This window comes from Pseudonaja textilis, chromosome 15 (genome assembly GCF_049901715.1).
Source record: "Pseudonaja textilis isolate UNSWEBS1 chromosome 15, rPseTex1.2, whole genome shotgun sequence".
NCBI classification, from domain to species: Eukaryota; Metazoa; Chordata; class Lepidosauria; order Squamata; family Elapidae; genus Pseudonaja; species Pseudonaja textilis.
The window spans coordinates 3,317,698-3,343,664 of record NC_142004.1 but is presented as its reverse complement, the minus strand read 5'-3'; the positions used below and the strand labels follow the sequence as shown (position 1 = coordinate 3,343,664).

Sequence of the window (25,967 nt, the reverse complement as noted above, 5' to 3'; positions counted from 1 at the left end):
GAAAGAAAAAGCAAACTAACGAAACAACCAACGAACGAACAAAGAAAAAGAAATGAACGAATGAAACAACAAACGAACAAAACCATGAACGAACATAACGAACAAACCCTCATCCAACAGAGACCCCCCCAAAAAATGATTTGTTAAACTAAAATCACCCCGATTTTTCAGGGTGAGACGCTGCCTATAATAAGACGGATTTCCAGGAAGGTGTTTGAATGCTGATGGGTGTTTTTCCGCTTTTGTGTGTGTGAGACAGGTGTCTGCTGGACAGCAAGTTTGCAAATTCGCGATTCCTCCGTCGACACGCTCCCCCAAAGTGCTTTTATCTTCTCTTTAATTTTTTTATCTTTATTTTTTTCTTTTGTTTTACCTCTTCTTATTTTTTATTTCATTTTATTATTGTATTTTTAATTGTCTAATTTTTATTTTTATCTCTATCTTTTGTTTATATTATCTTAATTTTATCTTTATTTCTTATGTATCTTTTCTTATTTTTATTTATTTTTATTATTTTACTTTTATTTATCTGATTTTATCTTCTCTTTAATTTTTTTTATCTTTTATTTTTTGTTTTATCTTTTCTTATTTTTTTATTTTGTTTTTTTTATTTCATTTCATTTTTATTTATCTAATTTTTATCTTATCTTTTTTTGTTTTATCGTTTCTTGTTTTTATTTATTTTTTATTTTTATTTGGATGATGCCTTCTCGCCACCCTGACAAATTTTAAACGCACACACACACACACACACACACACACACATACACACACACCGCCCAAAAAAGTCACCATAGTTTCTGAACCTCAGCCACTTTAAGACTTCAACTCCCAGAATCCCCCATGCTGGCTTTCAACAAGCCAAGCCAATGGGAAAAGCTGGATCCACTTAACGACTATATGATTCACTTAATGACTGTGGGGGCGGAAAAGACAGTAAAATCTAGTCTTACTCACTTAACAAGCTCCTCATTTAGAAGTTCCATTCCCCATGGTCATAAGTCATAAGTCCATGGACTGCCTGAATTGCATTTGAAGTGCTTATTGATACTGACATGTCAAGTATTCGCACTGATTTATAAAGCCTTTTTAAGGCCATATCTGGAATACTGCATCCAGTTTGGATCACCACATTACAAAGAAGATCCTGAGACTTTGCGGAGGAAAAGTGCAAAGAAGAGCAACTAAGATGATCAAAGGCCTGGAGACTAAAACATATGAAAAACGATTGCAGGATTTGGGTTGGGCTAGTCTAGAGAGAAGAAGGGTTAGGGAGGACACAATAGCGGCATTCCAGTATTTGAGGGGCTGCCCCAAAGAAGAGGGGGTCAATTTATTTTCCAAAGCACCACAAGGCAGGACAAGAAGCAATGGATGAAAATTAATCCAGGAGAGAAGCAACCTAGAACTAAGGAGGAATGATGTGATAGAACAATTAACCAATGGAATAGCTTGCCTTCAAAAATGCTTCATCACTGGATGTTTTTAGGAAGAAACTGGACAGCCGCTTGTCTGAACTGGTCTAGGCCAGGGTCTCCTGCTTCAGTAGTGGGGTTGGACTAGAAGACCTCCAAGGTCTCCCCTTCCAGCTGTATTCTGATTCTGGGCTGATTCAGTCTCTTCCCTCCCTTAAATTGCCACAACCGAGTACTGATTCCACTAAGACTTCGTGTTATTGCTCGGACTTGGATTAGCTGTTACACCCTTCCAACACCTTGGGCTTTTGGGGGGCGTTGTGGGTTGTGTGTTTGTGTAAAGCTGTGGTTGATCTTGGCATGACGTGCCCAGTGGCCCCATTCTCTCTGAGCACGATCAGTGATCAAGACCGTCTCTGCACGCAGCCTTGGAGTTATCTTCCCCTCCGTTTGGTGTCCGTAGCCTTTGGCCCAAAAGCATCCCAAGTTGTTTGTTTTTACAGCCGCCTCTCCGCCGTAGGAAAACCTCATTCTGCCCTTGGTTAGGCGGTATTTAGTTTTTCGGGCATTGCAATCTCTCCGTTGCTGGGCTGTGTTTTGCAGCTGGCTGGCAAAATGCCCCAGATCAGAGGGCTGCTTGGAAGATAAAAAAAAAACGCTGTTGAGATTTGGGCTGGTCGGTCGGTCTGTTTCTGCACGGATCTCTAGCGCCAAGCGCAATCAAGGCTTTGGTTTTCCGCCAAGGACTCAAGGACAAAACTCAGCGTTTGCGGAAAGCAATCCCAGGCATAAATTTCCCAGGGTTTTCCACCCACTGACTGGGAAAATTTAAGGCTTGTAGTCCAATCTGCCCCATGGGCTTTGTGGCGTGTCTCAGGAAAAGTTCCTGGTTAGTTGTTTAAAATTTGAACCCTGGCAGCTGTACTGTGTTCTTTTCTCTCTTTTTTTTTCTTATTATTATTACCGGTCTGAGACGTTTCTCCTGCTCATCCAAGTAGCTTCTTCATTAGTCAGAGAAAGTGAAAGAAAGAAAGTTAAAGTTAAGTTAGGCAGAATTTAGGTGGTTTTTTTTCCCCTCCCAAAAGGCAGCTGGGCTTTGTTTTGCTTGAAGATGTTTTGCTTCCTATCCAAGAAGCTTCTTCTGTTCTGACTGAATGGTGGAGGATGGAAGGATTCATATTCCTTGCGGTCATCTGGTTGTTAGTACTCTTTCTAAGAGTCATTGAGGCCACTTGGAGGTTTACCTGCATCCTCAGGGTCACCTGAATAGTGATAGACGGTGTCATATCCCTCCCTGTCTTTTGAGAGAGAGAAGGCTGTTCGATTTTGACCTATAGATGACCTCAATGAACCCTTCTTTCAAACCAGCGGTCCTCTCTGTCCAAAATGTGGACTTTGTTGTCTTCCACTGAGTGGCCTTTTGTCTTTCAAAGGCAGAATCTTGTCCCCATGGCTTTCGTCTCCTATGTTGCGCCATGTGTTTGGGAAGTGGTTGTCTTGTCTCTCCAGTGCACAGATCTATACATGTCTCACTGCCCCGTACAGTCTCCAAGGGAAAACAAGGCAGTCCAGCTGCCTTTTGAAAAAGCACCTTAGGGACAACCATGACCTGGATGGCTAAGCATCTCCATAGACATTGAGCCAAGCAGCTTGTTCTTCGGTAGATTCTTGGACTATTGCTACAATCCTCCTTTTTTTTTGGCCAGGGCTGGCTGGGGATAATGGGAGCTGAAATCCATAACTGTGAAGCCAGCCACAATTGGGAGGGCTACAGTAGCTGAGATGTTGTGTTGACTGGATGTGGGCGATTGGAAAGCAGAGCGAGTTAATCATAGAAGGAGAAGAGTTACTACGGATCCAAAAGCAATAAGTAACTCATCCTGGTTTAACCTCCTACTTGAGGTTATTAATAACGGTTAGGGATTAGGGGAAAGGATGTGCCGGCCTTCAGGGAGGTGCATCCCAAGGAAACTCCATTTTATTTTATCTTTTGTAGAAAAGCAACTGTCCTGCAGATGAAGATCAGAAAGGTACAACTGAAGTCCTACCAGATCAATCCCGGAGGCTCTTTTCCTGTTTCCAAGGGTGGTTAACCAGGAAAACTCACAAGCAAGAAACAGATTCACACCTTCTTCTATCTAATATTCAAACAAGGGTTTCTTTCAATAGCATGGCTAAATGTTGGCAGCTTCTCTCCTCTTGCATAGCTTTTAATAAACCACCTTTCCTCGAAGATAGTTTAGATCAGTGTTTCTCATAAACTCAGCAATTTTGAAATGTGTGAATTTCAACTCCCAGAATTCCCCAGAGAGCAAATATGAGAATATGAGAAAGATCTCAGTTTGTCTGTGGCTTACCTCAGCCATTTCTTAAAATAAGTTTGTTTATTTTTTAACTTGAACATATCATCTTCTATTAAATGGTGTGTCGTCTGGGAACAAATATGTCTGTGCTATTACAATCAAAACTTACAATATTCATTACCTTGATCATAATTCTCTAATCTTACAATATTAATAATCAGCTTTATAACTATTCATTTCTCCCTCTTAACGGGTCTTCTAATGAAAATATAATATATTAGGTATGCCCATTTTAACAATCCTATATAAAAGCCATTGTATTTTTTTTAATTTTTTATATACAATAAATCCATTTCATTTCAAATGTGTGTCGATTAGGTACATGTTTCATGTGCTTATAGTTTATAATTAATACTCATCAGTATAACAATATAACAATAATCACATTTTCATATAAGAGGAATGGAATGGAACAGAACAGAATGAACAAAACGGAACAGAACAGAACAGAATAGAGAAGGGGACAAGGAAGGAGAATGGAATGGAATAGAATAGAATTCTTTATTGGCTAAGTGTGACTGGACACACAAGGAATTTGTCTTTGGTGCAAATGCTCTTAGTGTACATAAAAAAAAAGACACGTTCATTGAGAGTCAAGAATCATAAGGTACAATAATAGTCATAGGGTACAAGAAGCAATCAAATCATACTAGGAAACAGTAAAAATAGTTAGGATACAAGCAACAAGGTTTACAGTCATACAGTCGCAAGTGGGAGGAGATGGGTGATAAGGAGTGACGAGAAGATTAACAGTAATGGTAATGCAGACTTAGTAAATAGTTGGATAGTGTTGAGGGATTTATTTTTTTAGCAGAGTGATGGCGTTTGGGAAAAAAACGTCCTTGTGTCTAATTGTTCTGGTGTGCAGGGCTCTATAGTGTCGTTTTGAGGGAAGGAGTTGAAACAGTTTATGTCCAGGATGTGAGGGGTCTGTAGATATTTTCACAGCCCTCTTTTTGACTCATGCAGTATACGGGTCCTCCATGGAAGGCAGGTTGGTAGCCATTGTTTTTTCAGTCTCTGAAGTCTGTGCCTGTCCGATTGCAGAACCAAGCCAGACAGTTCTAGAGGTGCAGATGACGGACTCCGTCATTCCTCTGTAGAACTGGATCAGCAGCTCCTTTTGAGCAGTTTGAGCTTCCCGAGTTGGCGCAGGAAGAACCTTCTTTGTTGTGCTTTTTTGATGACGTTTAGTAATATCCAGTGTATCTATTTTACAATCTTATTGCTTTATATATGCATCGAATCCATTTTAATTTGTTTTATTTTCTAACAGTTGTATATCTTAACATATATTCTTTATTTCACCGAGCTCCCTTTTTCTCACTTTTTCTTTTTAATCTCCAGCCATCCGTACAGTAGCTCCCAGGTCATATAATATTCAGTTTGTGCTCGGCCGTTTTGGTCCGCCTTGTGTGACTCCTGAGTAGAGATTCCTTTAGTAATTATGCCAATAGAAAGGAAGTTTTTTTTAAAAAAAAAATCAAGAGTTGAATAGTTGATCAAACTATAACAGAGAACGTGTCTTCCTCCAACAGTCCTATTGAGGTTAATCATTGGGAGGCTGGGGTTGAGAGTCTAGCAAAATATTTTCTAGCACCAGGTGTGTTGATTAACCTGCAAATGGCTGGTGTTTCCTGATTGGAGAATTTATTTGACCCTTTTCTAGGAATGGAGGTAGATACAGGTAGGCCTCGTCTTACGGCTACAGTGGAGCCCAGTATTTCTGTTGCTAAACGAGACAGCTCTGTCCTCATTTTGATGAACGTTCTGGCCACGTTGTTAAAACGGAACGGCTTCTGTTGTTAATTTAGTGACGTGGTCATTAATCTGGCTTCCTCGTTGACTTGGCTTGCTGGAACGTCGCAACGGGGGATCACGGAACACTGCAACCGTCATAAATATGAGTCAGTTGCCAAACGTCTGAATTTTGATCACGTGACCATAGGGATACTGCAATGGTCGTAAGTGTGAAAAATAAGTCCCCTTTTTTCCAACTTGGAAGGGTCACTCAATGAATTGTTGTAAATCAAGGACTAGTGGTATAAGAAAATCATTCCCCAAAAAGGGAGATGGAACATTAGTTTATTTTCAGCCAGAAATCCATATCTTACCTAATAGTATAAAATAATAATAGTTTATGGTATACTAGTAATAGTATGATACTAATAAATTAATTTTTGGTGAGAGAACTGATTTTTTTTAAAAAGGCTGGCAAACAGCTCATACAATTGCTTCTTCCAATTTGCCCAAAGGTTTTAAGTATATATTTTTTTTTTCTTAAAAAAGAGAGAGAGAATTTCTTGGAACTCGGGTTGTTTTTGTCTGATGGAAAAAAAGGAGAAATGGTTATTTTCCATCCCAGGTTCTAAAGTGACAAAGAGGCTTTTGTCACCATCCTAAATAATTTGGTTTGGTGGAAAGTTGGAAACAGGAAGGTTGAAACCCCTTAAAGGGACAAATTCTGCCCCATAACATCAGAGTTAAATCTGGCTGGAAAGTCCTTTGCTTCTCCCTTCCTCTCTAAAACTCTCATCAACCAAGATGGTTTGGAGACAAATGTTAATTTCCCTCAAACTTTGCAATTCTCACAGAGATAAATCCAGCATCTGTCTATCAAGGATAGACAAAACTCCTATTTCTCAAAGGGTCACTTTAATTTTTAATTTAATTTTATTTGAATTTAATTTTTTAATTTTAATTTTTTCCAGGCCTGGGGAATTCTGGGAGTTAAAGTTCTTTCCTAAAGTGGCTCAAATTGAAAAACATTGGCCTAAAGTCTAGATTTGCTGGAATTTAGACTCCGTTCAATGAGTTATTTTCTTTTTTATCCGTTTCCCAGTTTGCAACTACCTGTAATTTTCCACAAAATTCGGCTGAAATTTTCCACTGTTGGGTTGTGGAAACGAGACAACTCCTTTACTCCGGGTTGTAAATTGACATACCTTTTGAAATAACTCTGAGGCAGACACCCTGAGCTGTGTGGGTGACAGACTGATTTAAGTTTTGTTTTTTTCAGAAGAGATTTTTTGTTCAGAAAAGTGTTTAATACAGGTAGTCCTTGACTTAACTATTGCAATTGAGCCCAAAATTTGCATTACTGAGACAGTTATTAAAGGACATGCACCTCGTTTTATGCCCCTTTTTGTTGCAGTTATTAAGTGAATCTTGCAGTCATTAAATGAATCTGGCTTCCCCCATGGACTTTGGGGGAAAGCTGACTGAGAAAGCCACAAAACGGTGAGTATGTGATTCCCCTGGACAATGGAAGCAGAATTCCTCAGTCATTATACAGGTAGTCCTCATTGTGCGACCACCATTGAGAAAAAAAATATTTGTTGCTACACAAGAGAGATGATACATATATTTTGTCCCATTCTATGACTTCCCTTGCTACCGTTGTTAAATGAGACAGCTGTTAAATTAATCTGGCTCCCTCCTCCCAAACTTCGCTTGCCGGAAGATTGCAAAAGCGGATTCCAGGACTTTTCAACTGTTCGTAAATGTGTGACAGTGGCCAAGGATGAGAATTTTGATTACGTGACCCTGAAGATCCTGCAAAGATTATAGGTGTGCAAAACATCACTTTTGAAGTCCCCCCCCCCTTTTTTTCCAGTGCCACTGTAACTTCCAACGGTCACTCAATGAATGGTTCTAAGTCAAGGACTATTCAGGGGTCTCCAACCTTAGCCACTTTAAGACTTGTGGACTTCAACTCCCAGAATTCCTCAGCCAGCAAAACTGGGAGTTGAAGTCCACAAGTCTTAAAGTGGTCGACCTTGGAGACCCCTGACCTATAGGACCTAACAGACCAGCATGAAAATGAGAGGGAAGCTTGGCTTAACTTGGCTTGACCCTGGTAAAATATTTTGGAATAGTAAGTTGTTACTTGTCATTAAGCATGGCAATGAGTGGGAGAGAGAAGGGAAAAAATTATCTTGCAGTATTTGGCGTCTGCATTTTAAATCTCTTTTATTTTCTTTCCTCTTAATAATCAAACGGGCACTTCAGTGTATAAACGCCATTATTAAAGTTCTGTAAACTAGGGGGAAAAAATGTCAGGGAAATGGGTTATAAGAAAGCAGCCCAACTTTACACAGGTTTCCATAGACACTTGCTCTCAAATTCATTTTTTTTTCCCCCAGTTTGGAAGATTTTTCAACAGTCTCTGCTCCGATTCTTGTGATCCTCCCTTTTGCCATGGGAAAAATTTTAACGGATGCGTGTGCTTTTTAAATGACATGTCAGTTCTGAAATCGGGCGCATTGCCGCCCTTCCAACGGCTTTTTTTGGGTGGGGGGGATGTGAAGCAGTTTGCAAAAGACTTCGGGGGGGGAAAGCATGTTGGCAGGGCTGGTTTGCCCTTATTTTCTTAAACTGGAATGTGGCTTTACTTGGTTTGGATTTAACGGGTGACTTTAATCCAGCCGTCTCCAACCTTGGCAAGTTTAAGACTTGTTGGACTTCAACTCCCAGGGTTCTCCAGCCAGCATAGCTGACTCTCTTGTAATCCCTTCCTCTGCAATCTCTCTCCACTTTAGGAGATTAAGAGAGAAAAACAGGCATGACTGGCTGGGGAATTCTGGGAGTTGAAATCCACAAGTCTTAAACTTGCCAAGTTTGGAGACCTCTGCCCTAACGCCATTTCAGACCGAGGGTTGTCCAATCTCTTCTTAAAACTCTTCCAGTGTTGGATTATTCACAACTTCCGGAGGCATTAAGGGAGTTGCAGGCTTCAATTCACCTGGCCAGGAATTCTGATTCTTGCAGGTCTGTTTTTTTTTTTTAAATCAAGTTTTGGGCCAGGCCAGGCTGGGGGCAACCACAACAGAAAAACCGACCTGTTATGCGCAAACTCCCCCTTGCGTCTTCGTAGCTGTGGCGGAAACATTTGCTGTGGGCACCGAGCAGGCCCGTTGCAACTCGAATCAGCCTGTCTTTGGATCTATTATCTGTGCTTTTCCATCAAAGGCCGGGAGACAAGGAGGAGAACATTCTCCGCATGGAACATGCAAAGGGAGCAGCGGAAAACGTTAGAAACACCCCGAGTTGAAGGCGTGTAGAGGAGAAAAATGTGGGCATGGCACCGAGGATGAGGAGGGGAAGGCAGGAGGGAGGAAGAAGGAAGGAAAGGAAAGGAGGGAGGGAGGGAAGGAGGAAGGAAGGATTAAGAGCAAGGCAGAAAAAAAAATTTTTTAAAAGAGATAATCCTTCCTTCCTTCCTTCCTTCCTGTCATATAATTAAGAGCAAGGCAGGAGAAAAATTGAAAGAGATAAAGATTATATGACAGGAAGGAAGGAAGGAGAGAGGAAGAAGGAAGGAAGGAAAGGGAAGGGAGGATTAAAAGAAAAAAATTGAAAGTTGAGAGATTATAAAACAGGAAGGAAAACAGGAGGGAGGAAGGAATGAAACGAAAGGGAAGTTAGGAGAAAGGGAGGAAATAAGGATTTTTAAAAAAAACAAAAAATGAAAGATGAGAGAAGGAAGGAAAGAAGGAGGGAGAGAAGAAGGGAGGAAGGAAAGAAACAGGGAGGAAGGAAAGGAGGGATGAAGGAAGAAAGAAAAGAAGGAGGGAGGGAGGAAAGAAAGGGAGGAAGGAAAGAAGAAAGGAAGGAAAGGAGGAAGGAAGGAAGGAAGGAAAGCTTAAAAGTTCAAGGCGAAGGGCGGGTGCACCCGACCTGCTTAGCCAACAACCCACGAAACCCGCAAGGCGGCCGAGCGGGGTCGTGAGAAGCCCCGGCTCTCTTTCAGCACCCGCGAAGGGAAAGCGGAGGACACCCAGAGGCGCGCCTGGGCCGCTCGCTCCCCTTGCGCGCGCCGTTGCCCCAGCGCTCTGCACGAGCTCAGAGGCGGCCCGAGCCGAGCCGAGCCAAAGCAAAAGGGGAAGGCGGGCCGGGGGTGGGTCGGGGCCGGCGCTCTCCACCCCGTGGGCCGGGCCGGGCCGGGCCTGGGGAAGAAGGCGGCGCCGCGGGCCCGGCTTGCGTAAAGCCCAGCGCTGGGGCTGAGCGCCGGCCTTGCTGGCTGCGCCATGGAGCTGCGGATCCTGGAGCCTCGCGTGCGGGTCCTCAGCCTCGCCCGCCGCGGCCTCTGGCTCTACACCCACCCGCTGCTCAAGATGCTGCTCCTGCCCCAGCGCAGCAGGTGGGACGGCGCGGCGGGGCCGCCTGGGCGCGCTCGTGAGAAGGGCGCCGACACGCGTGTCGGCGGGGCGGGCTGGAGAGGCCGCGCGGCCGGCGGGGTTGGGGCAACGCCGGCGGGCACGGACGCGCGTGTCGCCGTTGGCTAGCCCGGTGGAGGAGAGACCGTGCAAACGTTGGTGCAGTCGGGAAGGCGCAAACACGCGTGTCAGGGTAGCCAGGCTGGTTCACTCGGGAGGGCGCCGCAGACGGGCGTGTCGCCGCGGCTCGTCTGGTGGGGAGACCGGGCAGACACCGGGCGTTGGTGCAGTTGGCAAGGCACTGACACGCGTGTCGCGGAAGGTGGGCTGGAGAAGCTGTGCAGGGGGAGTGTTATCGGAGTGACCACCGGCGTGGATCAGAGCTGGTGTTTGCACAAGTGCTCCGAATTGGGGGGCGGGGGGCTAAGGACCCGCCAACTCTGTTGTTCTGACCAGTATGGGGGGCAGGTTGGAGGAAATAACTTCTCTGCTGTGTGCTTGCAAATTAAGGATGGAGGCATGACGGGTGCATGTCTGGGTGGGTATACAAGTGTCATACAAGCGTGTATACAAGAGGGTGGATAGAGCAGAGTTGTGTCTGTTGCCATATCGTGGTTGTTGGTAGCCTCTGAAGAGGCCCACAAATCTTTCTGGGCATCAAAAAGCGGACTGCAGTTCTCCAGAAGCCCTGTAGATGGCGACAAAGACGCTTTCTACTGCCATCTGGAGATCCTGTGGAGTATTGCAGCCTGGTTGCCCTCACTTTAGCCCAGGTGATGTGAGAACCTGTCCCCCGGCCTTTCCCGCAATATCTGGCTTCCTTTTTCGCTTTGCTTAGGCTCTCACCATGCAGACCGACTGGCTGGATTGGTCTGGGAACGATGGGACTTGTAGTCAGGGGAAACTCAAAACGACCCGTGTGGATAAGAAACCCAGAAGAGGCCTACCAGATCTGTAAAGAAATTGCAGGGTTGAGCCAAAGAGAGAGGAGTTGTGTGTAAGATTACACCCATTTGGGAACTGGGAGGGAGAGTGCTTCTTAAAGAGAAAGATTTCCTCCAACCTGCGCCCTTCTAGAGCACTTGGACTACATTTCCCATCGTCCCCGAGGAGTTCCTATCCCTTAATTTCAGGAATGGAGACTGCACCAGCCTCCCCAGGCAAAACCCAAATACCGTAAATTCTGCACAGTCTTTTTAAATTTAACATCTTTAAAAAATCTTTTCTTCCAACCTGGGCTTCTTCTAGAGCTCTTGGACTACATCTTCCATCGTCCCCAGATGGGAGGTTGGAGTTGTGGCCCCATAAATTCAGGAACGCAGCTTCCCCACCCCAAAAACCAAATGCCGTAAATGGTGCACAATCTTTTTTTAAAAGAGGCCCGTGAACCTGGGCTTTGACTGCTCCTGTGGGTTTTTTTGGGGGGGGGAGGGGGGCACAGCTGAGGCCAAACTTTCCCCCAGTTCTTGAAAAGGGGCTCCTTGGACCCCAATTAGCTCAGGAGGATCCCTTTCCCCCTCCCTTTCCCGTACCCTTTAAATGCCATATTTACTTTGGCTCTGGGCACCCGGGTGCGATCCTGACATAACCAGGACGAGACGCCCCCAAGGCTGGTCTTGAAAGCCTTGAAGGAAAATAAACAGCTCTTCCCCCCCCCCCTTTTTTTTTCCCCTCCTCCCCCAGCCAAGGGCTGATTTCTCTTGAAGCAATTTATTTTTTCCCCCCTTTGGAGCCAATTATGTTTATTTTCCCTTCTTGAAGCAATTTATTTTTTCCTAAATTCTTCCCGCCCCTGCACATTTTTGCAAGAGTTGGCAGCCTCTCTCTCTCTCTTTCTCTCATATCTCTTCTCTCCTCCATTTCTCCCTCTGTCTCCTCTCTCTCTCTGCTCTCTCTCTTCTCATCTCTTCTCTCTCCTCCATCTCTCTCTCTCCTCCCCCTCCTCTCTTTCTTCTCCATCTCTCTCTCCTCTCTCTCTCTTTCTCTCTCTCTCTCTTTCTCTCATATCTCTTCTCTCCTCCATTTCTCCCTCTGTCTCCTCTCTCTCTGCTCTCTCTCTTCTCATCTCTTCTCTCTCCTCCATCTCTCTCTCTCCTCCCCTCCTCTCTTTCTTCTCCATCTCTCTCTCTCTCTCTCTCTTTCTCTCTCTCTCTCTTTCTCTCATATCTCTTCTCTCCTCCATTTCTCCCTCTGTCTCCTCTCTCTCTGCTCTCTCTCTTCTCATCTCTTCTCTCTCCTCCATCTCTCTCTCTCCTCCCACTCCTCTCTTTCTTCTCCATCTCTCTCTCCTCTCTCTCTCCCCCTCCTCTCTCTCCTCTCATCTCTTCTCTCTCCTCTCTCTCTCTTTCTCTCTCTCTCTTTCTTAAGGTTTTGCTCTTTTTTTTCAGGGTGTGTGTGTGTCTTTGGAATTGCAGAAATAATTTTAAAAATGTTTTCAAAAGGGGGGACTTGTTGCTAAATTCCTGCTGTCTTTGGCATTTGTTTTGGTCTTTCAAACTTTTGTTTGTTTGTTTTTGCAAATATAAGGATTGTTGGTTGCTGTCTCTGTTTTTAAGCGGCCTTGGATTATTGTGCCACTTTTAATTAAGAAGCGTTGGGGTTTTTATATCCACGAATGCTCCAATTCTTAGTTCTGGCTTCTATTTTTGTGGGAGAGTTGCGACTGATAAAAATGCTACTTGACTTCATTTATAGAATTAGCAGGTAGTCAAGTTACTACAGGTAGTTTTCCACGTCCAGCCATTTGTTTAGTGACCGTTTGAACCTACCACAGCACTGACTTAGACCATTGTTCACACTTAACAACCGTTGCAGCATTCCCGTAGTCAGGGGATCAAAATCCACACCTTTGGCTATCGCTTCGTATTTATGACCGTTGCAGGTTTTTTTGGGGGGGGAAATCACGCGATCCCATTTTGCAAACTTCTGACAAGCAAAGTCAATGGGGAAGCCTGATTTGCTTAACAACCGTGGGGCTAACATAAACATGTGCATTGATTCACTTAACAACGGTGGTAGGAAAAATGGGGTGAAATTTCCTTAACGCCCGTCTCGCTGAGCAACGGATGTTTAGGGCTCGGTTGTCATAAGTCAAGGACTACCTGTGTAGGGATGTGAGGGATTCTGCTTCCATCCCAGTTAAGCTTAGCTAAAGCTTTTTCGGAGGTCGTTATTGTTTCCCTTGCTTATCTTCGCCATAGCAAAGAATCTCAGACAGTGGAAAATTCCCTCTTCACTTTTCTAATGTGTGTGTGTGTGTGTGTGTGTGTGTGTGTTTTGAAAGAGCACTTTCAGAGTCATCTGTTCAGGACATCTGGAGGGCACAGCTGGCTCCCTATCAGCACCAAGCAGGTTGTTGGTTGTTTGCCTCACAATTTCTCTCTGCTTTCACAAGTTGCTTTTGCACCCTTGGAGATAAAAACGAAGCCCGCCAGCTCAGAATTTGCAATCAGTGTGAAATTTGTAACAGAAGACAAAAACAGAATAACAGAGTTGGAAGGGACTTTGGAGGTCTTCTAGTCCAACCCCCTGCTTAGGCAAGAAAACCTATACCATTCCAGACAAGAGGTGGTCCAATCTCTTCTTGAAAACCTCCAGTGATGGAGCGCGCACAACTTCTTGTGGCAAGCAGTCCCACCGGTGAATAGGCCTCCCTGCCAGGAAATTTCTTCTTAATTCTAGGTTGGCTTCTCTCCTTTGTAAGTTTCCATCCGTTGCTTCTTGTCCTGCCTCCTGGTGCTTTGGAGAATAGCTTGACTGCCTCTTCTTTATAGCAGCCCCTCAAATACTGGAAGACCGCTATCATGTCTCCCCTAGTCCTTCTAAACTAGAGATACCGTTTCCAGGTCAGCTAGTTGTGCAATTGCCTTCCTCTTTTTCTCCCAAACTTCCTTCCTAGCGGTCCTTATGGCCTAATTCTGTTTTCTATTTTGTTCTTAGACGGGCGTCTTTCTCCAGCACAGTTCCTTGGCATTACTACCTATTGTTTTCCACCAATTCCTGCTTTGCAAGCCGTTTCCTACTTCCTTTAGCTACTTACTCCGCGTCTTATCTGGCTGCTTAACTCTTTAAACTCTGCAGCTTCCGAAAGGTACAAATCGCCTCCCCCACCGAGTGGTTTTTAAAGAAAAAAATATAGGGTTTTCTCTGAAAAAGCAGAGTTTGAAATTGTGCCTTTGCGGAGGCACAAAACGGTACCTAGAACGTGTCTAATTGTAGGATGTAAAACAAAATAATTCCGCAAAATATACTTTGCATTTTTCACCTTTTGCCTCGCTCCATTTCAAAGGGCTGTTGCTTTTCTTGTTTGTTTTACATTTACACTTCTTTCTGCGATAGCTACACACGTTCTAGAAAAACAACAAATTCCTGTTCTTGTTTTGAAAAGCCTTAAGGCTGCACTGTAAACAAGTCCGAAACAGTTTCCAATTTGAAAAACTAAAAGTTTGGCTGTTAGAATAAAGGGGAAAAAAAAAAAGTCTTCCTTAATCTTTGTACAGTGAAAGGGACGGCCCAGGACTTAAATCAACATGAAGCCAGGAAAAAAATATATATATATTTTGTTTTTTTACCCCTCGGTGATGTGAAATGGCTTCACTTTTCATAACCCTGAAAGTGATTGATTATATATATATATCGATACATACATATATATATATATATATATATATATATATATATATATATATATATATATGTTTTCTGAGGTTCTTGCGGGTATTTGTATGTGGATCTTTGGTTGTTCGGGTTTTATATATATATATTTATTTATTTCTGGCAAACATGGAAGAAAAATATTGAGGCTTGCTTACCGCCCATACGGCATTCCGATCACCTGGGATAACCAGGTAATTTGTTAATGAGATTTCTTCACTCTTGTTTTTCCTTAAATTCCCCTTTGTCGTTCTTCCCTTCCTCCTTGCCTTTTCCTCTTCCCTTCCTTCTCACCTGATTTCTGCTGGCTGCCTTTGGTGAATTTTAACTCACCTGTTGGACTTTTTCTCCCAAAATCTGGTCAGCCAGCGAAATGATTTGGTTAAATTTAGCTCACTGTTTTTTTTCAAACTCAGCCACTTCAAGATGGGTGGACTTCAACTCCCAGAATTCCCCAGCCAGCTAAAAAAATCATAGGGTTGAAAGGGACCGCAAAAGGTCTTCTAGTCCAACCCCTGGTCCCCTGGTATAAGGCGATCTTATACCATTCCGGCTAAAGGGTATCATCGAATGGTCAAATTCCCCAACCAGCCAAGCTGAAGTCAGATCGTAAACACAGTTGCAGATTCACTTAGGGACTGTTCATTAGTAAAGGCTAAGGTTTCTGCTCTGCCCTGCCTAGGTTAAAGTTGTTTGCTTTACATTTACAGTTCTTTCTGTGGTGGCTAAAAATTGTAGAAAAACAACAGATTTTTTTAAATCGTGGTTTTAAAAAGCAGCATGATAAACGAGCCTTAAAACCCCATGGCACTGATGATGTTACTCAGTTTGGTCATGAAACGTCTGCAAGAAAACCGCTAAGCTCAGAAAACACCAAGGACCTCACAGTTGAACGCTGAGCTACAGATATTCTCATCTATCAAAGCCTGAAACAGTTTCAAAAAATCTGGCTTAATCCTTTTGCGGTGCCAAATTTTTTTTGGGGGGGAGGGGGGGAAACACCAGCATTTGTGGCTGATTTGCCACCAGTGAGCTGGACATTACATGCACCAACTCCAAGCACGTGAATCAGCAATCCGTTTCATTCCGGCCCATTTGGTCTGCTCAAACAATCTTTTTTTCCCCCCTTTCTCAAACTCTGGCAAGGGAATAAACAAGTTGTGTGTCTGACTGAAAGGGCAGGGCATCTCCCTGTCGTGGTTAAACAGGCTTGTGTTGTGTGACTGCGGTCGAGTGCAGCTGGATCATTTTCTTTTGGTTGTTTTAAGAGGCCCTGGGTAAAAATATCGGTGGATATTTTTTTTTTCTCCCAAGCTTGAAGGGGTAGCCTGAAATATTTTGCTGGAGTGTGTCTGTGTGTGTCTGCATGAGAGAGAGAGGGAGGGAGAGGAAGAGAGAGAAAGAAAGAAAAAGAAAGAAGGAAAGAAAGAAAGAAAGAAAGAAAGAAAGAAAGAAAGAAAGAAAGAAAGAAAGAAAGAAAGAGAAAGAAACAGAGAGGGCGGGAGGAAAGGAAGGAAGGAAGAAAAAGAAATTAAAGAAAGGAAAGAGAAAAAAGAAAAGAGAAAGAAAAAAAGAAAGAAAAGAGAAAGTAACAAACAAGAAAGAAAGAAAGAAAAGAGTGCAAGTGAAAGAGAAAGAAGAGAGAGAAAGAAAGAAAAAAGAAAAGAGGGGAAGGAGGAAAGAAAAAGAGAAAAAAGAAAAGAAAGAAAGGAAAGAAAGAAAAAGAAAGAAAGAAAGAAAGAAAGAAAGAAAGAAAGAAAGAAAGAAAGAAAGATGATTAAATAGTTGAAAATCAGGGTGTCTCCACCTTTTAGAGAGGAAAATGTAGAGTTTTATTCAAGGGTGTCCAACCTTGGCAACTTTAAGACTTGTGAACTTCAGCTCGCTGGGGAATTCTGGGAATTGAAGTCCACAGTTGCCAAGATTGGAGACCCCTAGTTTAAACACTTCTGGGGATTTGCTTTGCTGCTCCAAAGCCTTTTAAAGGATCTTGATTTTTTTTTAATGTAAGGGTGACTTACTCTGGCCAAAGGACTTGCCACATTTCACTCAATGGTATGAGGGCCTGATTGGATTCGCCGCCTTTGATTGGTTGGCCTATAGATGTAGACTTTGTATAGAGTGGTATAGTAAAATAGGGGACTCATTTATAGACAATGCAGTAGCTTAAAATAATGTCAGTGATATAAACGTGTTAGGAATATACACAGATACAGAAATATTTGCATTAGACGAGAATGCAGGTAGATCTTGACTTACAACCAAGTGAGGCAGGAATTACAGTGTTAAGTCATGGCCCGGTGCCTTAACCACTAGACCAAACTGTCTATCTCAGTTCCCGGATAGGGATACAGAAAAACATCCTGGGGTGGAGCCTTAATCCGAATTGAGCCTAGTGGCGCTTGGTGGTTGAGGGTGATTTTTTTTTCCAGTTTCTGTCCAAAGGGAGGAAAATTTCACAGAACCAGTTCATAAGCTCGACTTCACGCTCTCCTCTTTTCCCAGGTGTCGGTTTTTCAGCTTAACAGAGACTCCTGAAGACTATACCATCATGGTGGATGAAGATGGCTTCAAAGGTATGAGCACCTTTTGGAGTGCAGGTCTTTCCTCATTTACTGACCGCTCGTTCCGCTGTGGCCAGGACTGAAAACAATAAATTTGTAGCCGATTTCTGACTATTTCCTACCTTCACTGCTTACGTCAGTTTTGCGACTGCCGTTAAGGTCGGTATAGGTGGCACAGTTTCGTTTTCCTCTCTCTATCCTGCGGCACAGACTGGTTGGAGAGAAAGGGACTGCAAGAGAGTAAAGATACAGATCAGAAGGAACATGTCATCATGCTGGGAACCTGGAATGGGGACTTGTGGGTGTACTACATGAACAGCATCCAGTGGGTTAAGAGTTAAGAAAAAGAAGGGAGGGGTGAGGGAAGGGAAGGGAAGGGAAAGGAAGGGAAGGGAAGGGAAGGGAAGGAAAGGAAAGGAAAGGAAAGGAAAGGAAAGGAAAGGAAAGGAAAGGAAAGGAAAGGAAGAAAGATGAGAGAGAGAGGGAGGAAAGAGAAGGGGAGATAATGGAAGGGAAGAAGGAAAGGAAAGGAAGGAAGGAAGAAAAGGGAAGAGAAGGAAAGGAAAGAAAGATGAGAGAGGGAGGGAAGAGAAGGGAAGGAAAGAAGGGAAGGGAAGGGAAGGAGGAAGGAGCCTCTGACAATTTCTTTTACAGCAGATATATAATAGAACTACTAGGATATAATACTGTATATTGTTAAAAAAAATCTTCAAGCTTACACAGAAGTTAAACAACACGATAACAAGACTATGGGAACTAGGCTATGGGAACTAGGTATGCCCAGCTTAAAGAAGAGAAAGACCAGGGGAGACAGGATAGCAGTCTTCCAGCATCTCAGGGGCTGCCCCAAAGAAGAGGGAGTCAAGCTATTCTCCAAAGCACCAGAAGGCAGGACAAGAAGCAACGAGTGGAAACTCATAAAGGAGAGAAGCAACTTAGAACTAAGGAGGAATTGCCTGACAGTCAGAACAATGAATCAGTGAATAGTTTGCCTCCTGGAGTTGGGGTGCTCCATTATTGGAGGTTTTCAAAAATAGACTGGGCGGCTATTTTACGGTGACCATATAAGGTCTCCTGCCTTGCACAGAAGGTTGGATTAGAAAATCTCCCACTCTGTGGTTTTCTTCTGTTCCTATGTTTCTATGCTCTAGTGTGACCTCCAAGAGGTTTTCTCACATTTCTTCCAGAACTTCACGCCTCTGAGTACCTACAAGTGGTGGATTCCACCTGGCTGGTGCTCAACGTCTCATCTAACGGCAGCGCCTCCCTCAACCAGCCTATAGGAGTCACCAAGATTGCGAAATCTGTCATCGCACCCTTGGCCGAGCATAATGTCTCTGTCTTAATGCTGTCCACCTACCAGACGGATTTTATTTTGGTGAGCTTTTGGGGCAGACGGTTCCAGAGCCAGGGTGGCTACCGTGGTACGATAAAGGGCTGGGTTCAACAAGTAAATGGGAGGTGATAACGGCTGACACTGAGAGGGAGCAGTTAGCCAACCAGCATCAAGTCAGGATTTGGAATAACGGAGAGTTTGGATGGTACTTTGAAGGTCTTCTAGTCCAACCCCGTACTCCAGCAGGAGAAATGGAAGCCGTTCAAAATGGAAGCTGCAATGCAATGCTGTAATTTGGGTGATCTTTGGTCTGCCTTTCAGGTCCGGGAGAAGGATCTGCCCGTGGTCATCCACACCTTGGCCAGCGAATTTGAAATTTATAAGGAGGAGAATGGAGAACTGGCCCCTGCAAACTGTGAAGACATCAGCAACGGGTTCCACAAGGCAAAGCAAGGTGGGATTTTCTCTTGGTGAGACCAACACAGATGAATTCTAGTCCTTGAGTACTTCTAATATTTGAGAGACTGAGAAGAAGGGATTGGCTTGTGCTCCAAAGCACCAGAGGGCAGGACAAAAAGTAATGGGTCATGCCCCTGTCGGAAACTGATTCCAAGGGGGAGGCTGAGCAGCTGACAGGGAGTGGGAATGTGGCTCTGGTGGCTGGGGAAGAAACTGGGGAAGGGCAATGTCCAGATGGGCAGAGCAGGGCAGAGGTAGAAGAAGGGAGAGGGAGTTCAGAGGAAGACCCAGGCCCACCCCTTCTTCATCATAGGGCACGCCGTGAGGAATGGAGAAGGGAGCAACATGGGTTGCATGGCTTACGGGGGAGGAGAGGGCCCTGATTCCCTTCATTAGCCATACCTGGGAACACAGTGTTTAAAAAGGGAGAAGTGCGCACAGCAACTTGTTGCAAGCAAATCATGAATTATCTGGTATCGTCATCTGGTACTCCCAACTGTGTGTGTTTTGCTGGCCTTTGAAGTCTGCAATTCCTTATCCTGCCCCATCAAGTTAATTACTGCAGAGTGGTTAGTGTGGATTTTTATTTACAAGCTTGTATGTACTTTGTTTTCGGACTGAATTTCCTTCACTTAAAGACTGTTTTGGGGAGAGTTTTTTCTACAGCCGAAGGTAATTGGACATTGGGGGCAAAGTTAGAGGTATTAAAAAGACTTTTCTTACTTATGTGACTGTGTTGCCTTTGTGCCACGCCCTGGGTCATCACATACTGGGTGGAAAATTACAAAGAGAGAGCTCCAACTTAGAACGAAGGAGGAATTTCCTGACAGTGAGAACAATTAATTAGCAGAACAGCTGGAATCGAGGGTTTTTCTTTCCTAAGGGATCAGATTGGGGCAAGACTGACAGCGTCTCTCTCTCTCTCTCTCTCTCTCTGCTTCCCAGAGTTCAACGCCACAGTCCATCCCGTTCAGACTCCTCAAAACAGATTCTGCATTCTCAGCATCGCCCCCGAAACCTTGCCAGCCATCGCCACGAAACTTATCGATGTCCTGTTCTATTCAGCCAGGTGAGTGGCATTTTACAACCCCCCAGTTGTTAAGTGAACCATTGCACTGTTAAGTTAGTAAAATAGTTGTGAAGTGAATCCAGCTTCTCCATTATTTTGCTTATCAGAAGGCCGCAAAAGGGGATCATGTGACCCCAGGGCATTGCAATAGTCATAAATATGAGTCCACTGCCAAGCACCTGGATTTTTAATCACATGACCATGGAGATGCTGCAATAGTTGTAAGCATGAAAAACAACCATAACTGACTTTTTTGGGTGCCGTTGTAACTTTGAATGGTCATTAAAATGAATGATTGTAAATCAAGGACTGCCCATATCATTGCTACCTCTGAGGCTCTGGTCAACTAATGGTCAGAGCCAAATTGGCAATAGATAAGGCTCAGTGGAATTCCCAGGGCTGTACTGGGTTCTTTTGTGGCAACGCAACGATTCTAAACTGATGACGCCTTTTACGCCGCCTTCCAGCCCAGCCTCTTCTTCTCCTACAGAATGTTTCCTAATCTTATCTTTCTGCTGTGATCAGGTTGTGTGATCTAAGCTCCAAATGTGGGAGGACCGCAAGTCCTTTCTTTTATAGCAGTAGAAAAGTCCTATGTGTCCATAATAGGAGACATTTACGGTCCAAAATTTGACGTTGTCATTTCTTTCTTTGGCTTTTTCAGCCCACCCAAAGATGGAACTGCTAACAACCAGGAGTCCATTACTTTCTTTGCCTTCTCACTGATTGAGGGCTACATCTCCATTGTCATGGATGCAGAGACCAAGAAAAAGTGAGTGCCACACAAAGGGGAGTGTTGTGCTTTGCTGTGGCTTAGAGGAACGCAATCCCCTGAGTGGGAGTAATTTACACCAGGAGCAATAATTGCAACCCCTGCAGGGACGTTCCATAGATTTGTTGAAAGATGGATTCTCATTTGACTTGTTTAGAGGTCTATGGAAATAATCTTGAAAGAGGAATACAGGACTAAGGGTGAAATGTTGACAGTGTTCCAATATTTGAGGGGCTGCCACAAAGAAGTGGTGGTGGGGGCAACCTCTCTCCAAAGCCTCTGAAGGAAGAACAAGAAACAACGAATGGAAACTAACCAAGGAGAGATAAACCCAGAACTAAGGAGGAATTTCCGGACAGTGAGAACAATCAATCAATAGACTGACTTCCCTCCAAAAGTTGTGAGAGCCCCATCGCTGGAGGTGTTCAAGAAGAGACTGGACAGCCATTTGTCCAGGATGCACAGGGTCTCCTGCTTGGGGAGGTGAAATGGACTAGAAGACCTCAAACCTCCCTCCCAGCTCAGTTTTCCTGTGCTATTCTGTAATAGTTAATAAACCCAACCTAGCCACGGAAAGGAGAAAAGGGTGAGAAAGAAACTCAAGATTACCCCATCTTGATTCTCTTTCATGTAAGAGTCAGGAGAGAAAAATTCTGCTGGATTTTCAAAATTCTGTCGTTATATGCCCGTTACAATAAGTGAGAATTCCAGTAATCTTTGTGAAGTCTGATGCCTGACCTGTCGCGATGGATTGGCCGGTTATAGTTTGAGAGGACTTAAGCGGCCAAGACTGCGAGACGGAATCATTTGATTTGGCTTAAATTGATTCACAGAATTGTAAATTTAGAAGCAAAATACAATTTCTTTTTTTTTAATATCAAAAGGATTTAATCCCAGATACCTCCCAAGTAGTGATAGAAAAAAACAACCACCCTCTTTCTCTGGAATGGTCAACTTGAACTCAGCATTTTGGTGACTGACGGAGCCTAGTTGCACATACATCATCCATACAGGACTGGTGTTGGGCAGAGAACCTCCTGGGTCCACTGATGAAAGGGCAGACAGTAGAAGACATCTTGGAGGTTCCTTAGTTGAGTCCGGCAACCATCTGGGTTAGCTTTGCTCCAATGGGTGACGTTGTGGAGAAAATGTCGGATTTTCCTCTCCTTTCCTAGGTTCCCTAGCGACCTGCTCTTGACCAGTTCCTCAGGAGAACTCTGGAGGATGGTGAGAATTGGTGGACAGCCCTTGGGCTTTGGTGAGTTGCGTTATACTTTCTTTTCTTCCGCGCTTTATCAATGAGGATGGTGTTGCAGATCAGAGGTTCCCCTTGGAAGTAAACAGAATATGGGTTGGTAGTCCTTGACTTGTGACCACCACTGGGAGCAGATTGTCCATGTCCACTTGACTTGGGTTCCATCTCCAGGAAGAAGTCAACTCTCATTTCTAACCATCAGCACGAGCGATTTCGTGGATCTGAGATGGTGTCCCGTGTTCTCCTAGAGCAGGACCCTCCAAATTCAGCAACCTCCAAATTTGGGGACTTCAACTCGCAGAGTCTCCAAGCCAGCCACGGGAGTTGAAGTCCACAAGTCTTCAAAGTTGCCGAGTTTGGAGAGCCCTGCCTAGAGGAAAAGGGTTTCTCTCCCCCAGAAAGGATCATCTTGTTTGGTCAAATTCCAAAACCTGAGAAGGGTGGCCTTACATTAAGTGGTTGTCTCTCCTGGTCCTTCTCTTCTGCAGATGAATGTGGGATCGTGGCCCAGATCGCTGAACCACTGGCCAGTGCAGACATCTCTGCCTATTACATCAGCACCTTCAACTTTGACCACGCTTTGGTAAGCCAGGAAGGGCCTGAGGACATCCTGAGTTTGAAGCATTTGTTGTTTCGAGGTTTTTTTTTTTAATTTATATTATTTCACCTTGATTATTGTTTATAAACATCTTGAGGTGTCGAACATACCTAATACGCCTTCCTCCTCCTCCTTTCCCCACAACTACCCCGGGAAATGGGTTGAGCGAAGGAAAAGGGACTGGCTCAAATTCAACCTATTGGCTTTCATGGTAAGGGTGTGGGACTAGAACTCACCACCTCCTGGTTTCTAGCTTGGTGTCTTGACCATTAGACCAAACGTTGATCGTCCTGAGTTGTGTTGAGATGTAAGATGTGACTGTGAGTGTAAATTAAACCCCTTTCCTTTCCTTTCCTTTCCTTTCCCCTTTCCTTTCCTTTCCTTTCCTTTCCTTTCCTTTCCTTTCCTTTCCTTTCCTTTCCTTTCCTTCCCTTTCCTTCTTTTCCTTTCCCTTCTTCCTTCCCTTCCCTTCCCCCAACCAGAATAACATGGCGGCCAATTTAATAAGACAAGAATGTTGTTCTTAATAGCAGTATTGAACTGGTTACACATCTGAAGACGACCCTCCCTCCCTGCAAAAAATAGCTTGAGCCCTTGCAACTAGCTTTTTACCTTCTCCGTGCCATTCCTTCCAGGTTCCAGAAGATGGCATTGGCGAGGTCATTGAAGTGCTCCAGAAACGCCAGGAGGCTGGGAGATAACCACCTGGGCTCCCTTTGTCTCAGGTGTGGGTTGCAGAAGCCAAACTGATGGATCTGGTCCAGCCTTACTCCCCATGGATGTTCCTGGCGAGAGAGAGAGAGAGAGAGAACAGGGCAGCCCAGCTGCTCTGCAAGCCAAATTATCTTTCTGGGGACTCGTATTTGTGTGGAGGACATGCCTAACTTTTTCACCTGAAGATACCTTCCATTTCTCCCAGGGGAGAAACGTGTGCCTTGTTGTCCCAATTCTCCAGACTGACCAACGGGGTTCGAATTCTCTAGGTAGATTTCAGTATTACGGCTTCTCCTGGTTTCCTCAGCCGTCTTCGTGGTCCCTGATTATCTGCTGTCTCTAGAGAGACCCTCAGAGACAAATTGCCATTCATGAGGACTTGCTTCTTGGTCACGAAGGAGAGGTTTTCTTCTCTTTCTCTCTCTAATTTTGCACATCTTCTGAGACTTCTAAAAGCGTCCTTGGGGACAGGGACGATGTAACTTAAATTAGAATTGCATTCCATGCCCCGCAAGGAAAGGATGATGTTCTCCAGAAACAATGTTCTCCTGATGATTGATTGAAGGTCTTCAGAAGGTGATAACCCCAACGTATTTGGAGACCAAACAGCCCTAGCTTTAGAGTCAGTGCAGTCCCTTTTCAGTGCACAATGTCAAGAGTAGAAAACACTGGATTTAAAAAAAAAAACAGGAGCTGTTTGTAGGGAGGGCTGGAGGAATGATCAGAAGGAGGAAAGAAAGAACTTTGGACCTCAGTGTCCTTTGTTCTATGACTGCTAAAAGGAGATAAATCAGTGTTTTTTTTGGTGGAGGGGGTGGGTTGCTCCTGCAACTTCCCCTCCTTCTGTTCTCATGCCGTTGGTGAGCAGTATTACATACAACCAACACGAATGGATTTGAAGCATTCGCTGTCAAATATTTTGGAGGGACAGGTTGGGAGAAAACGTGGGTTGACAAAGCTCCCTCTCTCCCCCACCCTCCTTTCTGAAGCCTTCATGCCTTAAAAGTGCCTTCTTGTGACTAACCTTTCTGAAGGACAAACAATCTTGTAAGCTACGGCCTTAATCTGGTACGAAATTACAATGGCCTGAAGGATGAAGAACTCACAAATTTGCACGGAACGTGGGATGGAAGTCGAGACGTCCTCTGGTTTGTGTTGGGCGACACCCAGGGTGTCTTCCCACCCCATTGGGGACCTCTTGTGAGGTCTCTTCTTGGGGACCAGTGAGAAGGTTGAGTTTAGATATCGCCCCAAACTCCTCCTGCGCGAAAGAGAAGGATGGCCGTTGCGTAACAACCCTAGTCTTTCTGCTTCTCCCGTTTTCTTAGATTGCTATGAAAGGGGGGAGGGTTTGTCCACCCCATCGGCCAGCCCAAGTCCCCGTGATTGTAACCTTGAGTTGACTTGAGTTGAATGTTGACTTCTCAAAAGCATCGGTAGAAGGTGACCTTCGTAGGTGTCCTCTCACCACTACAGATTGATGGGCCTTCCCAGACTTTAGGTTTTCTAGAAAGTTCCTTGAGCCTTCTGCAAAAGTTGAGAGTCATGATCCAACATGGACCATCAACCATCTTCTCTTTAAGAGAAGAGAAGAAATTGGGAACAACAAAAGCTGGCCTGAAACATAGATTTGTGGAGTTGCTCAGGAAAGACACAGGGCGCACTGTTCACATCGGTGGCCTGTAGCCACCCTGATCTTAATTTGTATTTGTTGGTGCTAAACTAGGCTAAGAAGTTGTGCTCCTTCTCTGCAGTCCTCAAATGGAAGCCTTTCTTTTAGCTGTGGCTAGGATTCAGGTTTCTTTATAAAGTTCTGTATAATTTGTTGGTTTGTTTTTTGCATAGTTTTAAATTTTTCTCAATAAAGGTCATTTTAAACATGTTTTTTGTTTTCCAAACATCTAATAAAACAGTGTATCTCTCATCTGTGGCACAAAGTTTTGGCTTGATGCATTGGTAGCACCTGTTTTGGGGGGGTTGTGAAACTTAAGCCGGCCTGTGTGTGTTTTAAAAGATGAACAGGGGGGGAAAAGCTGTATTTAAGATAGTTAGATGTACAAAAAGGCCTTCCTGAACCACACCCAAGTCATCTCTCTGTATAGGGAGACCTTCTCAAGATAATACCACCCAAAGGGCATTGGACTTCAATTCCCGTAATTCCTCTGGTAGCCTGGATTGTTTTAGCTTTGCCGTTCTCGCACTCAAGCAGGAAATCTTTCAACTGTTAAAAAAACTAAATAAAGCAGTTGGATTGAAGCGCGTTTTTGCAAACCACATAAATGCATCGCGACTTCAAAAGGTGCTCGGATGTTCTATCTTATATCAAGCTAACTATAAAAAAAAATAATGAAGTTATGATTTATTGTTCTGATTATTAGGACAGATTACAGAAAATAGAAGAATGATGTTATAAGTATACAGCAAGAGGTGAACATAACTATCTTCTGTAGAGAGATCAACACGCTACTTTGTCGTTTTATTTTTATTTCTATTTTTTTTTCTTTTTCCTTTCTTGCACCTCTCTTTTTCTTACTTTATATTAGTTCGTGTTTTGATAGTTTTGGCAAAGATTTGTCTGGAATGGAACAAGGGGGTTGATATATTTTCACCA

At 44.0% G+C, this 25,967-nt stretch overlaps 1 protein-coding gene and 1 long non-coding RNA gene across 4 annotated transcripts; both read left to right on the top strand.

Annotated features, from left to right (window-relative positions):
* Window positions 1-533: 533 nt before the first annotated feature.
* On the top strand, window positions 534-4,082 carry LOC148124631 (uncharacterized). The gene is made up of 2 exons (XR_015739608.1): window positions 534-3,285; window positions 3,412-4,082. It is a non-coding gene; the product is annotated as an uncharacterized LOC148124631 (long non-coding RNA).
* A 5,574-nt stretch (window positions 4,083-9,656) lies between these two features.
* On the top strand, window positions 9,657-25,277 carry CASTOR1 (cytosolic arginine sensor for mTORC1 subunit 1). Of its 3 annotated transcripts, none has more exons than XM_087913175.1 (9): window positions 9,657-9,920; window positions 17,095-17,165; window positions 18,341-18,531; window positions 18,811-18,943; window positions 19,894-20,017; window positions 20,682-20,789; window positions 21,965-22,047; window positions 22,533-22,627; window positions 23,278-25,277. In XM_087913175.1, exons 1-9 carry the CDS (start codon window positions 9,808-9,810, stop codon window positions 23,341-23,343), a joined length of 984 nt encoding a protein of 327 aa, XP_087769301.1. In that variant the 5' UTR covers window positions 9,657-9,807; the 3' UTR covers window positions 23,344-25,277. The 3 variants fall into 3 exon arrangements, with proteins under 3 accessions (XP_087769301.1, XP_087769303.1, XP_087769302.1); XM_087913177.1 differs by lacking the exon at window positions 9,657-9,920 and adding an exon at window positions 13,222-13,634; XM_087913176.1 differs by lacking the exon at window positions 9,657-9,920 and adding an exon at window positions 14,948-14,970.
* Window positions 25,278-25,967: the final 690 nt, after the last annotated feature.